The sequence below is a fragment of the Kogia breviceps genome, chromosome 2 (assembly GCF_026419965.1).
Source record: "Kogia breviceps isolate mKogBre1 chromosome 2, mKogBre1 haplotype 1, whole genome shotgun sequence".
In the NCBI taxonomy this organism is placed as follows: Eukaryota; Metazoa; Chordata; class Mammalia; order Artiodactyla; family Physeteridae; genus Kogia; species Kogia breviceps.
This window is the reverse complement of record NC_081311.1, coordinates 34,893,425-34,911,284: the sequence shown is the minus strand read 5'-3', so window position 1 is coordinate 34,911,284 and position 17,860 is coordinate 34,893,425. Positions and strand designations below refer to the sequence as shown.

Genomic DNA, 17,860 nt, shown 5'->3' with positions numbered 1-17,860 from the left:
ATTCATCAAACAGCTTGCCTAGATAATCTTTAGCTCTCAGAAATACCTCCCCTGGGTGGCAGTTTATAATTCTAATGGTATGTTTACCACTAGGCATTTATCCTTCCTTTTAAATATTAAACTAATCTTGGACTAGTCTATCTGGAAAAGACTTGAGAGGTTTAGGCAAAATAAACTTAAGACAAAAGCCTAGACAGAATTTTGCCAGAAAAACTGGAAATAGGGATTATAAAATGCAGCCAATGACTTCATTTAATCCAGCACATCTGTTGCATATGACCCAAGGGATAAGTAAAAAATTTCCAGAAGGAAGTATGAGGACTTATTTGTTTGTTTTTGTTTGTACAGAAAGAATTCATACCCAGTGATTCAGAAGAAAATTGAAAACTGAGCTTATTCTGTTAGAACCTTCTGAGATCTTTAAAGGAAAGACAATTCAAACATCTATCTATTGTCCGTGTTCATAATAGATAAAATCAGTAGTGACTGATTACTTTTTAGGAACTATGTTTTCATCTAAATGATGTTACTTTTTTTAGGAATTATATTGCTTTGCTCCATCAGTAGATCTTTCCAAGCACCCTTTTGAAAAGGTGGGGGATGGGGAAAGAAGGTCAGCTGGAAGCAGGTAAAATACCTTCTCTCGTAATACATTCTGATTCTGACTGGGTAGAAAATAGTCTCATAACTTGGGCTTCATACAGAAGAATGAAAAAGGAAGACCTAGAGATTTTCATATCATAGATTTTCATAAGACTATGAGCGTAGCTTTCTCTCTGTGAAACACTTGACAGAAATTTTGAGGTTCAATTTCTGTGTGGCCTCCTTTCCTTAGAATATGCTGAAAGATTTACAAATAGACATGATTTTAAAAAGGATACTTGGGCTTCCCTGGTGGTGCAGTGGTTGAGAGTCCACCTGCCGATGCAGGGGACATGGGTTTGTGCCCCGGTCCGGGAGGATCCCACATGCTGCGGAGCGGCTGGGCCCGTGAGCCATGGCCGCTGAGCCTGCGCTCCGCAACAGGAGAGGCCACAACAGTGGGAGGCCTGTGTACATCCAAAAAAAAAAAAAATTGCACAGAACTACTTTTAAGCAAATTTTTGAGAATCAAAGGAATTGGGATTCATCAGTAAGCAAAATAAAAAGGTTACTTTTGCTTTGGAGCTCATATTCTAGTTCAGGAACCAACAAACTTTTTCTGTAAAAAAAAAAAAAAAATATATATATATATATATATATATATATATATATATATATATATATAGTAAATACAGTTGACCCTTGAACAGTGCAGGCTTGGAGGGGGGAAGGGGTCCAACCCTCTGCAGTCAAAAACCCACATATAACTTTTAGTTGGCCCTCCGTATCCACAGCTTCTCTGTATCCCTCCATATCCATGGATTCAACCAACCAACCAGAGGATTGTGTAGAACTGTAGAATTTACTATTGAAAAAAATCCTAGTGTAAGTGGATCCATGTAGTTCAAACCCGTGTTGTTCAAGGGTCAGCTAACTTTGCATGTAGCCATATTTCTCAAAAACTTTATTTACAGTAACAGGTGGATTCGGCCCATGGGCCATGGTTTTTCAACCCTTATTCTAGTAGGTGGAAACAATAAGTAAATTAGAGTATGTTAGGTGGTAAGTGCTTTAGGAAAAAGAAAAATAGAGCAGAGTAATCAAATAGGGAGTATGATGAAGTAGAAGTTGACAGGTTGGGCCTCACTGAGGTCAAGAAAAAGAGGAGGAACCAGCAAATGAGACTGAAAAGTTAGTGACTGGTGATATGGAAAGAAAACCAAGAGTTCGTGATGGTCCTGGAGATGCAATGATTATTGGGAAGAAGAAGGGGAACATCTATCAGATATTGGTGGTAGGCCAAATAAGAGGAAGGCTGAGATTAGACCATTGGATTTAGCTATGTGTGTGTTGTTAGTGACCTTGATGAGCAGTTTTGGTGGAGTGGATTCAAGAGAGAATTGGAGAGTGAGTGAAAACAGAAAAGTCTTCTGAGTGATTTTGTTGTAAAGGGAACAAAGAAATGGAGCAGTGGGAAAAGAAGGATCAAGAGAAGGGGTTTCTTTTTTTTTTTAAGATAGAATAAATAATGACATGTTTGATGAAAATAATCCAATAAAGGGTAGAGGGAAATGATGTAAGAGGGTAGAAGTGAATTGCTAGAGCTGTGTCTTTGAGTTGGTGAGGGGATGGGATCTGGTGTATAAGTGGGGATTGACTTCAGATACGTGTGATGTTGGTAGGTGGAAACATGCTGTAAAGAGTCTGTAGTTGTTGTTTTGTGGCTTCAATTTTCTGATTAAAGAACTATCAATAGAGAATATGAAAGCTGAAGTTTTGAGGTTTTATATATACCTGTTGGCTAACTTTTAGTACCAGCATTTCAGGGATCTTTGGTGACTTACTAAAATGCTTTTTATTGTGCCTTCTGAGAGCGTTATAAACTTAAACCTGCAAATTTGTGTATTTTAAGGATTAAACCCTACATTATGAGATTAAATACTGATACATGTAATGTGTGGCACAGCGCCTGCTATCATGTAGAATGTAGAGTCAGTATACATTGAACTAGGCTTACTTTATCTCTTTGGTCCCAAAAGATACCTTGTCATAGTTTTAAATGTTATGTAAGTTAGATTTTGACAATAGTAAGTTTATATGCTAAATTTAAATCATTGGTCCCTTTGACATATCTCCTAATGTTCTTCCTTCTTCACAGTATGGTCTCTCTTTATACAGTGACTAGTAATATTACTGGCTCCAGCAATCAGGGGGAACTGTTGATCAGGGCTCTATAGATGGATGCTTGTTCTTTTAATGATTTTATCATCATATTGCTATTTGAATTTCTTTGTACAATGCAAATAAATTGGTTTTGTATACAGCATCCTCCTATAGATTGTAAGCCCCCAGAGGTAGGTAATACCTCTTATACATTTCTAAGAAAATGTCCTAAGTAATAGTTTGTACGTAGAGGGCATTCAACAAATATGATGATTACTAACTAAGACAAGGTTGCATGTTCCTTTAGTTCAACTTAGATATTCAGTTCTTTAGGCCTTGCTCTAATTCAGGTCTAAGACTTTTCCACTATTCTGGAAAATTCTGGAGCTAAATTATATCGGGCTTAATTGCAATTATTATGATTCCTCCTAGTATAGTTATTCCAAATAACTACCAGAGAAGATAATAACCAAATTTCACTTTGTAAGCACATAATAATAGAAGCATAATTGGCATATACAGCTGTTGGAATACCATAAAAACTGGCATGATCATTAAAAGTAGTTTGTTAGAGAATAGTACTGAACTAATTACAGTATATTGGATATCAAAGTAAGATAGGTTGACTTTGTGTAACTACAAAAAAATAGCCTAGGTTACCTTCACAAACTATCAAGGAAGTAATAAGTGAAGTCAAAAAGTGATAGTCTTACCAAGTACTATAGAATCTAATTGTGGCCAGGAACTGTTTGTGAAGAGCAAGTTGAAATGGCCGTGTCATTCTGCAGTAGCCAGTGTCATTAAGAGAAGTAAGAGAACTATTTTCCTTTATAAGAAGCAGCTGTGTTTAAGGCTTTACTCTTAGGTTTACTGATAAAGATAAAAATTTGAAGACGCTATTTCCTAGGATTTAGGAAGTAAAACTCAGCTATTCATGCAAATGACTGAGAAATTCTAAATCTGTTCAAATCTAGGTTCCCATTACATTTATAAGTTATTTCTAAAGCATCAGGGCATCTAACTTCATAAAAATATTTTAGATCTGGTCTTTTTTTTTTTTTTTTTAGTCTGTCTTGTGTTGAAACTTTGTTTTCTTTATATTATAGGTCCAGTTGTTTACGTCTTGGATCTTGCAGATAGACTGATCTCAAAAGCCTGTCCATTTGCTGCAGCAGGAATAATGGTTGGCTCTATCTATTGGACAGCTGTGACTTATGGAGCGGTGACAGTGATGCAGGTTCACTATTTTATTCTATTTGATGATGTTACTTTTGATATGAAGATCAAACAGATTAAATAGATTTTTGTTAGGAGTTTTTAAAATTATTATTTGAACAAATGATAACAATCTCATGGCTTAAAAATAAGAAAATATATAAAAGCTCTCTAGGGGAAAGTCTTCTTACTCCTGTCCTTCATTTGCCCAGGTTCCCCTCTCCTCAGTTAGCCAGATATATTCTTCCAGACTTCCTTTGTGCATATGCAAGATAAAATAAATATGTTCTCCCACACACATTATAGTTTTCCCCCCCCCAAAGGAAATGTATTAGAGCTGACCCCCCTTTTTCCAAAAAGAATGAATTTTAGAGATCTTTTCACAAAGTGTGGAGAAATCTGCGTAGCATTCTTTGTATAGAATTTCAACAGTTTACTAACCAGTCTCTTATTGATTAGACAGTTAGTTACTTCTAGTTTTTTGCTATTATGAAACAATGCTACAGTTAGGAACTGTTGATGAAAATCAGAATGACTTAAATTTCAAGATTTAGTCCCAGGCCCTTGACTCTTCTCTCTGTATACCTCTTCTTTGAAGATTCCCAGCCATCTTAACTATGCGTTTTGTGTTTAGATCTATGTCTTTCACCCTAATCTTTTCCCAAAATCAGTCCTATAAGAACAGCATGGCCCTTCTCCTTAAATGACCTCTTATGACTTCACACTGAATATTATTGAAATCAAACTTGTCTTTTCCTCAATTTGAAACCTAAATTTATTCTCTGTTATAATTTCTCTATATCTTTTATTCCTACAATTATTTTCCCATCTACTTGATATATAGCCTACATTCTTAGGATTACCTTTAACTCTTTCTGCTTCATAGCACTATATCCAGTCCACTAAGTCCTAGCAATTTCCATCTAGATATGTCTTAACATCTGTGGCTTCCTTTCCACAATCTTTAATACCTGACTTATTGTCTTTCTGCCATCATACCTGGATGGCTAAAGGAGCCTCTTGATTGTTTTCTTTAACTTCATTCTTTTCTGTCAATCCATCCTTACAAATGAATCTTCCTAAAATAATACCTTTCAACGTTTTACTTCAAAGCTTAACGTCTCCTCTAACTTAAGTGATCATTTTCAAAAGCAGCACCTAGGTTGGTTAAATGTTTCTTTTTTTTTTTTAATAAATTTATTTATTTTTGGCTGCGTTGGGTCTTTGTTGCTGCACTCAGGCTTTCTCTAGTTGTGCTGAGCGGGGGCTACTCTTCGTTGTGGTGCGCAGGCTTCTCATAGCAGTGGCTTCTCTTGTTGCTGGGCATGGGCTCTAGGTGCATGGGCTTCAGTAGTTGTGGCACGTGGGCTCAGCAGTTGTGGCTCGCAGGCTCTGTAGTTGTGGCTTGCGGGCTCTAGAGCGCAGGCTCGGTAGTTGTGGCACACGGGCTTAGTTGCTCCGCAGCATGTGGGATCCTCCCAGACCAGGGCTAGAACCCGAGTCTCCTGTGTTGGCAGGTGGATTCTCAACCACTGCGCCACCAGGGAAGCCCAGTTAAATGTTTCATAACTAACTCAGTAATAGTTAACACACTTTGGTTTGTAGGTGATATAACTTGCTTTTCTTTAATATAAATTAAAGAGTACACGAAAGAAAAAGGGTTTGAAGGGATTATATATAATATTCTAGAAGTTGCACATAACCTATCTATGCGAGGTCCATAGTGAGCCGCCATTCTGGTTGCTACATTAATAATCATGGTGAGACAGAATATTGCAATGCTTCTTTATAAAATGTTGATGATACCCCAGAAATCTAGATGTAGTCACTGGAATGAATCACAAATTATTTGTCATAGGTTAGTGGATAAAGATTGAGAATCACTGACTTGAAAAAGATTCCATTTCCTTAACCTGGTTTGTTCTGCAGTGTTCTCCACAATCTTAACTTCATTCTACTTTGAGGCCTATAGGGCTGTCTCCTCCAACCCATCCTTACGTTGTTTAGGTTTTTTACCTCTGTCCTTTGGCTTATGTCACCCTCCCTGCCTAATACCTGTCCTTTCAGTCCTTTCTCTACAAATTTAATTTTTTTCTTTTTTTTTTCTTTTTTTTTTTTGCGGAATGAGGGCCTCTCACTGTTGTGGCCTCTCCCGTTGCAGAGCACAGGCTCCGGACACGCAGGCCCAGCGGCCATGGCTCACGGGCCCAGCCGCTCCACGGCACATGGGATCCTCCCAGACCAGGGCACGAACCCATGTCCCCTGCATCAGCAGGCGGACTCTCAACCACCGCACCACCAGGGAAGCCCTCTCTCTGAATTTAAACCGTCCTTCCAGGCTTAGTTCAGCCACTTTCTCTCCATGAAACTTATCAGGCAACTGCTGCCCAGTGTGATTTCTTCTTCCTCTGCATTCATGACATTTTTATTCCTCAAATGGCAGCCAATTCTATGTTGACCAAATGCTATTTCTTATATAGATTACCTAAGTTATTTAACTTTTGCTGTATTCAGGCCTCTCTTCCTATTAGCAGCTAATTTCCTTGAGAAATTAGAGACTATCTTATACGTAGGTGTTCCCTGTATAGCATATACACAGATGTTAACTTTAAAAGGCTTTCATAAATGATTTTTTTAATATGACCAATTCTATCAGGTAGTAACAGGTTTGTTTAACTGATTATATGTTCTGTAATAATTTGTTAAGCTCCAGTAATGAGTTTTAGTATATCATTAGATCAAGGAAATTCAGGACCATTCACTAGGACTGACAAAGACCTGAAAACTTAGAGATTATACATTGTTTAATGTACAAATACATTATACAAAAGTATGTTTTTGCAGATGGGGAAATTAAGGCCCTCTGTGATTGAGTGATTTCTCTTTAAGACCTAATTGACCATAAGAAATGGGATGGCTCTTTTTGAAAAGATTTTAGGCTATAGCACAGTCTTCAAAGAATTCTCATAATTAATGAGACACTTCAACAACAGGAGCCAATTAAGGAAAGACTACATTAACAGTATTTTAATTCAGTAAAAGTGAAAGATCATTTGAAGTTATGAAAAAAATAAGTCTTGAGCTGACCCTTGAAGAGAATGATTTGGATTGGCAGAGAGGAGGAAATGATATGAGCAAGGAGACAAAAATAAACATGTTAATGGTGACAGTAAAGAAGGTTAATGGTGACAGAAAAGAACTAAAATGATGATAATGCATATATATATATATTATGTGTTACCATTTAGATATAACCTTCACATGTACTGTCTCACTTGAAAAGATTTTTTTTTTTAAGCCCTGAAATGGGAGCGATTAGCTGTGGCAGTGGATAGCTCCTGTTGTGTGATTTAAGAGTATTTGGAAGACTTTTATCTTTCTGAATATTTGATAGCAGTCATGCCCCCTACTCCATCAGCAGAATTTAAGATTTTCTTTTTAACACTTAACTATTTTTTTTCCTTTTGTTCTCTGACTACTCTGAAGTTCAGGTAAATCAGATTAAGGAATCAGATCACTGGTTTTTTCCCATTTATTTCTTCACAAACCAGTCTTAGGTTCAATCCCTGTTCGTTGTAAAGAACTTGAATGGCCCCTTTGATTTAAATTTCTGTTGAAAAGACAACATGATAGTTAACTTTTTCTTCCCCTAGCACCTGGCTGAACACCTTTCAAGCACTGATGCATATAATTCTTGTAACAATCTTGTGACATAGATACTATCAATTATTCCTAGTTTACAGGTTCAGAGAGCTCACATGTCCAGTACCAGTACCACCTTCCAGCAAGGAAGAAGCATTAGGACTCCTGTCCCTAATCTAGGGCTCCTGAAATGAAAGCTGATCCCAGAGGCAGCTGGAGCATTGTATCGGGGAACAGTGGAACACTAACACCCGGCCCATCTCTGCTTCTGCCTCTGCTGTAAAGCAGCCCCCACGTGCATTGTCCCTTCTTAATTGTGTTGCATATAATTACCCTGAATTCTAAAGAAATCTTTTAGTTCATCGCTGTTCCATCCTCCCATTTAAAAGTAGGGTTCTATAGGCAGTGCTTTAAAAGATCAAACCTTAATTAAAACTCTTAGCTTTTTAGCATTGATGAACCGCAGGCCTAGCTGACTATGGAGATTTAGCTTTTAGGTCTTAAGCAGAAAAACAAACAAACCTTTCTCTAAACCTGTAATTCCATAGGCCTTGATTTTGTACATGGATAAAAAATTCTTAGAGAAGACATTCTGTAGTTCCTGAATCTAACCTCAGAATTTAAGTCTTGAAAATTATCTCTTTTTCAGTCTTAGGGCATAACATCAGAATGTACATGATCCTACACGAGGTTTGCTGGTTTTATATTGACCAAAGTTAAATCAGCCCCATTGATTAATTCAGCTTTCATTTATTACCCTTGAGTCTGACTGTAGCGGCACGTAGTATGACACTACAGGTGTTACAGTGTCCTAGTTCCTTAACATTTATATTTGCACACTTGTTTGATTTGATTGCCTCTTACCTCCAAAAGACGTCTATTTAGCTCACCTTTTAATTCCCAGCACCTAGGCCTGTGTCTGGCACATAATCAGTATTCAGTTGAATGAATGCATGCAGGTATGCATGTAATGGTCAGCCTCAGCTTAAGCACAAAACATGGCTCTTGATCACAGGTGGGGAAAATGGGCTTTTGCTCATTGTTTGCCCTATTTTCTTTCTTATTTCCTCATTCTTAGACACCTGGTTGGAAAGTTTTTACTGCTACCCATGAGGAATAAATTTTCCTTTACTGTAGTCCATACCTGAATATTCACTTTGCTTTATATTTTTAAACCCTAAATTCTAAAAAGAAAATATAACCCAACAAAGGAATTTTTCAAATTTCTGAATTTATTTGCTAACACTTTGGGAGTATTTAAATCACATTTAGTTTTAACTTTAAAGTGATCATAATATTGAAAATAATAAAATGATATAAAAAATAGAGTGTCATGTGACAGGCATTATAGGTAAAGAGAGTTTCTGGGTTAATCCACTTTTGCCACCAATGTGGGATATGTGTTTATGAAATATGGTGAACCAGACTATTTCACTTTAGGACAGCTCAAAACAACCACCCTTCACATGCAAGATATGAGGTTGTTAATTTCTACCTGGAAACACAGAAGAATATCAGATACTGATACCATGGGTTTTGACCATTTGGAAGAGGCTAGTCCCCTGTTCTTTAATGTTACATCTTGGTTAGATAAATTAACCATGCACAAAAGTTTAGGCTATATCCTTAGCTGAAATTTTAAAAGCACCCAGGGCTTCCCTGGTGGTGCAGTGGTTGAGAGTCTGCCTGCCGGTGCATGGGACACGGGTTCGTGCCCCTGTCCAGGAAGATCCCACATGCCACAGAGCGGCTAGGCCCGTGAGCCCTGGCCGCTGAGCCTGCGCATCCGGAGCCTGTGCTCCACAGCGGCTCGAGAGGCCACAGCGTTGAGAAAAGCACCCATTTTGATCCTCTCCACATGCTTTTTCTCTTTTTTTTTCTTTTTTTTCCTTTTTTTTTGTTGGCCACGCCACACAGCATGGCATGTGGGCTCTTAGTTCCCCGACCAGGGATTGAACCCATGCTCTCTGCGTTGGAAGTGCAGAGTTTAACCACTGGACTGCCAGGGAAGTCCCTCCACATAATTTTATAAACTATTTCTACCTAGATCAAGTCTGTTGTCTAAAATTTCAATTTGCTGTGACCATTGTCAGCTTCCTTATTTCACATCTCCTTGAAGTCCACCTAAGAAAATCTGCTATAATAGCTGGCATAAAGGGCATCTCATTTTGGAAAAAAAATCCCATTTACTTTTTCATGAGTTTGCTTTGCCGAGTAGATCTTGTCCCTGGAGCTTTTAGTCTTCCCTACCTTCTTTTCTCCCTTCCCCCCTTGCCTTTCCTTCCTTTCTTTTCCCTGGTCCCTCTCAGAGATATAGACAAAGATATAGATTGTCTATATCAACAATCCTTTCTTCATAGTTTAATCCTCAAGTGTGTACAGAAAAACTATATAGAAACCTTTATAGTATTCTCTTCATATCAAGCTGTGATACCTGGATGGGCTAAAACCCCAAGGTTCTGAAATAGTCTCCCCTGTCAAAACTGCCAAGAATAATCCCTCAGAGAAATATATTTAATTTGCCAGCATTTGAGACTTTTGACTAAAGGGAGGTCATTTGAGACCGGTGAAAGAATTTTTAAGGAAATTCTCTAGTTAAAAGTAAGATGCTCACCAACAAAATGGCCATGTTGAGAGACATGTAAGACCAAGATTTGATCAGCAAGTGAAAAGAATTTTGCCAGGAGGGGAAATATGGAGATGCACAAATGCGAATTAATCATGTCCTTCTTGCCTTCTCAGATCTAAACCAACTGAGAAATAACCCCAAGACCCAAATGAGAGGGGAAGGATTGTCTTAGCTTTGTTACCCCATAGATAGACACCCTTGGGTTCCTGGATTAGAAAAAGTGACTGGAACCTGTAACCAAAACTGGACCTCCTATTTGCATTCCCTCAAATCTAGACCTTGGAATTGCATTTTAGGAGAGTTAGGTCTGTAGAGCAGGCATTTAGCCAACCAGAGAAATCACACTCAATCCCAGACACCACTGAGCAGGGAGAAAGCCAAAGAGAAATGAGATTTCAGACCATCTCCTGAAGGCCGGTCCTGCCCCTTGGCTGGGGCTTACCTCCTAGTAGGAAGAGCAGGAAAACAGTTGGTCTTCTGGAAGACACAGGAGACCTAAAATTATAGCCCAGTCTAACCAAATTAAATAGAGGAATGGAAGCAAGAACCAGAAGTCCCCTCCCCTCTATTGAAATGTAATCATGTGTAATCAGAGCTTTTATTCCAATGTAATATGAAACAGCTTGGGAGCTTTTCTTTTTCCCCTTCAATGAGAGACATTTCTTATAAATAAATCAGGATTGATAGCTTTCCAGCTTATTTTTTAAACTTTTTATTTCTGTCTTCTTTTGAAATTTAGCATTTCCTCTAAAATGAATTGCACTCAAGCATTCAACCCTTCATTAGATAAGGAAATGATTGGAGCAAATGCTATCTGTTTCACAGGTTGTAGGCCATAAAGAAGGTCTGGATGTTATGGAGAGAGCTGATCCTTTATTCCTGTTAATTGGACTTCCTACTATTCCTGTCATGCTGATATTAGGCAAGATGATTCGCTGGGAGGACTATGTGCTTAGACTATGGCGCAAATACTCAAATAAACTACAAATTTTGAACAGTATATTCCCAGGTAAGGCCCTGAATTGTGGTGGTAATGAACATACCAAATTAATCTTGTAGACAAATTCTAGCATGCGAAAATATTTTAGGTATTCTGATTTATTAGCACTAATACCCTACATTTTTTTCTCTAGGGATTGGTTGTCCTGTTCCTCGAATTCCAGCTGAGGCTAACCCTTTAGCAGATCATGTCTCTGCAACCCGAATTTTGTGTGGAGCCCTTGTTTTTCCTACTATTGCAACAATAGTTGGTAAACTAATGTTCAGTAGTGTTAACTCTAATTTACAAAGGACAATCTTGGTAAGGTGGCTTTAATGTTACTTTTTTCAAGTGACTATGCAAAAGAGAAAGAACTGTATATTTGTTTTTTAAAAAAAGAAAGAAGAATGGGACTATATAAATATTTATACTATGGCTCCTGTGCCTTAAGTCTCTGTTTGATCCCTGCTGTCATCCAATAGCAATAAAAAGAGGAGGATCCACTGCAGTAGTTCTGGTCTTTTGGAACTATGCTGTGGGAGTTCTCTCCTGGGATATGTGTGAATCATTACTCCCCAAAGATAGTGTTGAAAAGTTTCTGCTCTAGGGTCAGACTGCCCAGTTCAAATCCTATCACAGACATTGCCTTGCTGAGAAATCTAAATAAAATTTCTTGATTTCTCTATGTTTGTAGAATGGAGATAGTAATGGTAGCTACCTCAGGATTATTGTGAGGGTTAAATGAGATAATTCATTTGAAGTGCTAGCACATAGTAAGCCCTTATATTGTTTGATGTCATTATTATTGTTCCCATTTCTCCCCTCTGGTAGCAGCCTGCATAAAATGCCTGGGCATTCTCTCTACTATGTGAGAATGGATTTAGAGCTAAGTGGAAGGAAGATTACTCAGAGAGGATAAAGGCTTTCTGACCTCTAATGTCTATTCCTATCTTACCCCCTAGTAAAAAAAGGAGAACAATTTCATTTGCAGTCATCTGAATTAGCAACAATGCCTGTGTCGTTTGTGATTTAAGTAACATGATTTTTATTATGTTTCTCTAAATCTGCATTATAAAAAGCTAATTTTTCTCTTTTTTTTTAGGGTGGAATTGCTTTTGTTGCCATTAAAGGAGCATTCAAGGTTTATTTCAAACAGCAGCAATATTTACGTCAGGCACACCGCAAAATTCTAAATTATCCAGAGCAAGAAGAAGCATAAAACTGTGACTTCTCGTTGTTCTGCAGTCCTCTCATTCTTATGAGTCTGTTGTGTTGTTTTGATTCCATCATTAATGCACAGTAGTGGAGACTTGGCGATAAGCTGCTGCTCTCATATTTTTAAGAAGTAAAATAAAGCACTTAGGGAAGGGGAAACCCTCTCAGTAATCACGGAACCTAAGGATGTGATTTGTTTTCATTGTTTTGTATGTACTTCTTTTATGGCCATCATCTGAACCATTATCTTAGCATGGTGAACTTGAGTTTTGTTCATATTTTCTTCAGACAGAAATGTAAAGATCAAACTGTGCAAATATTTTTAAATGCACATGCTGTTTTATTCAAAGGCCTCTTTTGTACATGTTCAGTGTTTTCTCAGAATCAGCAACTCAATGAAGGTACTATGAGGATTTTTCTCACTGGCATAATTTGATTACAAGCTAAACAGGAGTATATGTTAATATGAGGAAATGTAAATTAGTTATACATAATTAACAAACCAAAAATGTATGTAAACATTCAAATGATTATCTGAACAAATGCAATTTTGTTGTGTTTTTCTTAACCCATGTGATGTCCTCCAAAATGTGTAGGGTAAAAATTCACAGGGCTTCCAGATCACTTTTTCACTATTAAATTTTATTTATATAATGTTGACATCTCATAGTTCATATTGTAATTTTGACTCATGCAGTCTTAATTACTGTGTGTGTGCGCGTGTGTGTGTGTGTGTGAGTGAGAGAGAGAGAGAGAGAGAGAGAAAGAGAGAGAGAGAGAGGAGAGAGGGGAGAGAGGGGAGAGAGAGGAGAGAGAGGGAGAGGCAGAGACAGCGACATCAGGTCCTTCCGTCACCGGAGTAAGGTTTTTAAATTCGTGTTTCTAGAAATTAGAACTGCCAGTTTATAGTAGTTTGAGCACAGAGAACGATTTGCAAAAAATCAATAAAGTTATTTTCCTCTCCTTTCTCATCGATTCAGTTATTCAGGTGTTTGTTGATCACCTCCTACTTCCCCAGGCACTATGCAAAGTACTGTGGGGATACAGTGGTGAACAAGACAGACTTGGTTCCTGCTTTTATGTAGTTTACAGTCTAGTTTCAACAGGTAGAAAACCAGCAGTGAGTAAACCAAGGTGAGGCCTTGAGCTCTTTGTTTTTATACCAGTCAGTGAGGAAATAATTATGAAAACAAGTCTTGAGTAAATATTAAGGTCATTGTTTTTGTCAAATTATTATAAGAAAAAAACCAATACTAATACTTTTAAATTTAAATTGCTTGTCATACTGAGGAGGCTGGCACCTTAATAGTCACTGTTTAACTAGTTTTATATTCATTTTTCAAAAGCAATTATTTATTTTAAGGTGTTCAGTAGTGACCCTTTTAATGTTCAGCGATCTGGTCTTGGAGTTATTTTCATCAATTAGTATTAAGTTTTTTAAAGATAGTTCCAAAAACCCTATTTATTTTCTTGTTCACAGCATCTAATGCATGACAACATGAATGTTCCCCCTTACTGATAAGTGGCCACTTCTCTTTAGGATTGTAGCAAGTATAGATTGAGCTATGTTAGATTACAGTAGTATATGTTAACTTCAGTAATTTAAGACTGGTACCTTTCTATAGTATGAATGTCTTAATTTTGAGTTATAACATGAAATTTATGTGAATGGCTATTGAACATTCAAAGTTGTAATTACTTGGGGAGGAAGGGAATATTTGACTGACAGTGAGCCTTATATTAAGATCACTGCTACAGTTCTGAAGGGGAAATATAAAACTATGATTATATATAAAAATAACATTATATAGCTGTGCTTATAAAATATATTGGCTTTCTTAAATTTTCGATACGAAAAGACATACTGGATATTGCCTGCATAATTTTGTTATATAGAACAGCTTTTAGCAGCCTTTACTAAAGTTACACAAGCACACAGTTCCCCATTTATTACTTTATGCCCAAAGTGGGGGAATAACTGCTTGGATTTGTTTGGCATCAGGGCTTGTGAGAGCCAGAGAAACAACTCTAATCCTTTAGAGGCAGGGAGAAGGAGTTTTGAGGGCTGTGAGGAGGGAACTGCAAATGCCTGGGGACCAGAGTAGCCTCAGCCCTGGAATTGGACACATTTAAATCTAAAGAGCCTTAGCTCAAGAAGTACCAGGTACCAGCCTCTTCAGAAAGTGTCCTGCACCACCCTGAATCAACAAAAGCATGGGCTGACTAAAGTTGGGTGGACCTAGGTTCAGATCCTAATTCTGCTTTTAATAACTGTATGTATGACTTTCATTGAGTGACAACTTGCTCTCAGCTACAGTTTTCTTCATCTCTGAAATACGAGTAATATTCAGAAGACTGTTTCTAGGATTAACTGAGAAAGAAACAGAGAGAGGCACTTTAGCTAAGCTCAAAATAGCCTATACAGAGCAGTAGTGTCTTAATTGCTGAACGCTAGGAAAAGGGAGGCAGTAAAAGAGAAACATTAGAGGACAGATTAAAGGGATGCTCTAGACTTTTGGGGTGGGCAGGTATATTTGTGTTTTCCAGTTTATTTTCACATTACTGTGTTATTTCTATAAACTTTAATGTTTTAAACCTCTTTTATAAAATTCAATGACAACTAGTAGAATTCTCTTCTTTGCAGAATTTAACTTATCTCCAAAGTGGCAGAAAATATTGTTCATCATTACATGATTAGCAAATGACTGTGAAGAATATAAAATTAAACTGAGTGACTTAATTAGTCACTGCCTTGCTAACTGTGCTGTAATTTTTTTAAACGTCTTGTTTTTAACAGACTATCTCAACACTGGCTGGATTAGGTTAAATAAAGAATTTTTATGTTCTCTAGGTGTACTTTGTCTGTTGAACAACTTCCAAAACATAATTTATTTATTCTGTACCTACATAATTCCTTTTAAATCATAGTAATCGAGATACTAGAGACATTTTCTCTTAGTACAAGTAATCTGAATTTTTTAAGAACTGTAAAGAAATTTGTCTTAATTTCATAAGCAGGCGAGCCTAAATTCCAAGTGTTCTCATTTTTTAAATGAATCCCCCCTCACCTACCCTCAGAGCCACTTGGACTATGATTAGACGAGATCTGTGGGTGGTCTCATGCCACAGATATCAAAGTATACTCAGGTGGGTTGGGAACAGAAGAAGTTGCTTCCTCCAAGATACTAAGAACTTTAGTTTCTGAAGCAGATTAGAATCTTCCAGAATGAGTACATCAAATAAAGGCCTTTCCATCCATGGGGACGGTGTTGTGTCTAAATCATTTCACTGTCACTGTCTGAGAGACAGACTAGCAGAGAAACAGCCATAGAGTCAGTCCTGGATGCATATTCTAGCTGATGTTTAATTGGTTGTAGGGCAAGTTACCTTTCAGATAGACCCTCAACTTCCTCATCAATAAGAAAAAGATTATAAAACCAGTCTCCTGGGCTTCCCTGGTGGCGCAGTGGTTGAGAGACCGCCTGCCGATGCAGGGGACACGGGTTCGTGCCCCGGTCCGGAAGGATCCCACATGCCGTGGAGCGGCTAGGCCCGTGAGCCATGGCCGCTGAGCCTGCACGTCCGGAGCCTGTGCTCCGCAACGGCAGAGGCCACAACAGTGAGAGACCTGCGTACAGCCAAAAAAACAAAAAACTCCTGGGTTATTGTGAGTATTAAGTGAGGTAACATGCTGGGACACTTTGATATACAGAGAAACTAAATATATATCTGTGCCAACTTGGAGGTTTGTTTGCCCATAACCTTTCTTTGGTCCCCTGGGATCTCAGGTTTGCTGCTTCTCTGCTACCTGCCACCCACACACCCTCTAATGGGTATAGTGATGAAATGTCTTGTTTAATTGCCATCCTGGAACAAAGATCCTGAGCAAAGGGAAGAGAGGAAGGGTTTGCAGCTTAGTGTAGAAGACTTGGGCAAGTAACAGAGGCTCGGCTGTTCTGGTCAAGGCCATGTGGATTTATCTTACTGCTAACAGCCTGCCAAGGTTACTGTAGGCCAACAACGTATCCTACTTTACCAGATGTTTGTTGAGCACCTGTATGAGCCAAGCACTGTGCTAACAAATCCTTTGGTAGATGGGAAATAAACCTGCTTTGAGATGTTTAGAGTCTTTAAAGTACACAACAGATCTTACTTAGTCTTATTATGATATTACTCCCCCCCAAGAATGTAAGATCCATAAAGGGGGGTGTGTGTTACTTTTGTTTATTCCACAAATTAACAGCATTCATGGGCTGCTGTTGAATACTTTGAAATCTTAGAAGATGTGCCCTCCTTAAATACAGACTGTCTCTAAAATTAGCAAGAAACAATCTGTAACAGGAACTGAGAGGTAATACGTTCATGACCTTTTAATAATTCACATCGAACAACGTATTTATTCTTATGTATCAGTGTATTCACCAACTCAGATAATTGTACACCAAAAATAAGAAGCGTAAAGTGCACGACTGGGACTTCCCTGGTGGTCTAGGGGTTAAGACTCCATGCTCCCAATGCAAGGGGTCTGGGTTCGGTCCCTGGTCAGGGAACTAGATCCTGCGTGCTGCAGCTAAAAAAAGATCCCACATGCCACAAGGAAGATCTTGCACAAGGCAACGAAGATCCCTTGTGCTGTAACTAAGACACGGCGCAGCCAAATTAATTAATTAAAAGGGCACAATCTTTAAGTATAAATCTTGATACATTTTTGCCTTGCAGTGTCACTCCAGTGCCCTCTGTTGTTCCAAAGGAAAACGGTTTACAGAATCCAATTCCATATCACAAAGTTGGGCAAGGAAGAGCGAATTTAGAGCTGAGAGACAATAATTTGGCACAGGTAAATAATGCCCTTCTTTGTGGCCTTTCCTAGTCGATCTCTGACCCCCCCCACTCCACCCACCCCACAAGGAAATATAATCTTGACCTCTTTTCAGTTAATAACTTAGAAAGTGTTTGACCACAGTCATTTAATTCTGATGTACTTGATTCACAGAAAGGGCCATAAGTGATTAAATACCATATCATCCAGGATGATAAATGGGCCATTTTTGTATATTATGGTTTGGGGTATAAACTGGTATGGAGGGCAATTAGTATCTTTCTAAATTACAAATGTGTGTAGCCATTGACTCAGCAGTTCGAATTCTAGGAATTTTTCTTAAAATATATTTGCACTATATATTCCTTGCAGCAATATATGTAATAACAAGAAATTTGAATCAACCTAAATGTCAGTAGGGAATTGGTTAAATAAATTACGGTATATCCATAATGAATACTATATAGCTCTCAAAAAAAAAAAACAATGAAAGAGCTGTTTACATAATGATATGAAAATATTTCTAACGAATATTGTTTAAAAAAATCAAGGGACTTCCCTGGTGGTGCAGTGGCTAAGAATCCATCTGCCAATGCAGGGGACATGGGTTCGAGCC

General features: G+C 38.0%; 1 protein-coding gene across 1 annotated transcript in view; it reads left to right on the top strand.

Annotated features, from left to right (window-relative positions):
* The window catches only part of MARCHF5 (membrane associated ring-CH-type finger 5), a 58,445-nt gene extending 42,762 nt beyond the window's left edge, over positions 1–15,683 (top strand). The window contains exons 3-6 of the mRNA XM_059055476.2: positions 3,852–3,982; positions 11,057–11,240; positions 11,365–11,531; positions 12,313–15,683. Coding sequence (XP_058911459.1) covers positions 3,852–3,982; positions 11,057–11,240; positions 11,365–11,531; positions 12,313–12,429 — 599 coding nt within the window. The 3' untranslated portion in view covers positions 12,430–15,683. The remainder of the gene's footprint in view (positions 1–3,851; positions 3,983–11,056; positions 11,241–11,364; positions 11,532–12,312) is intronic.
* Positions 15,684–17,860: the final 2,177 nt, after the last annotated feature.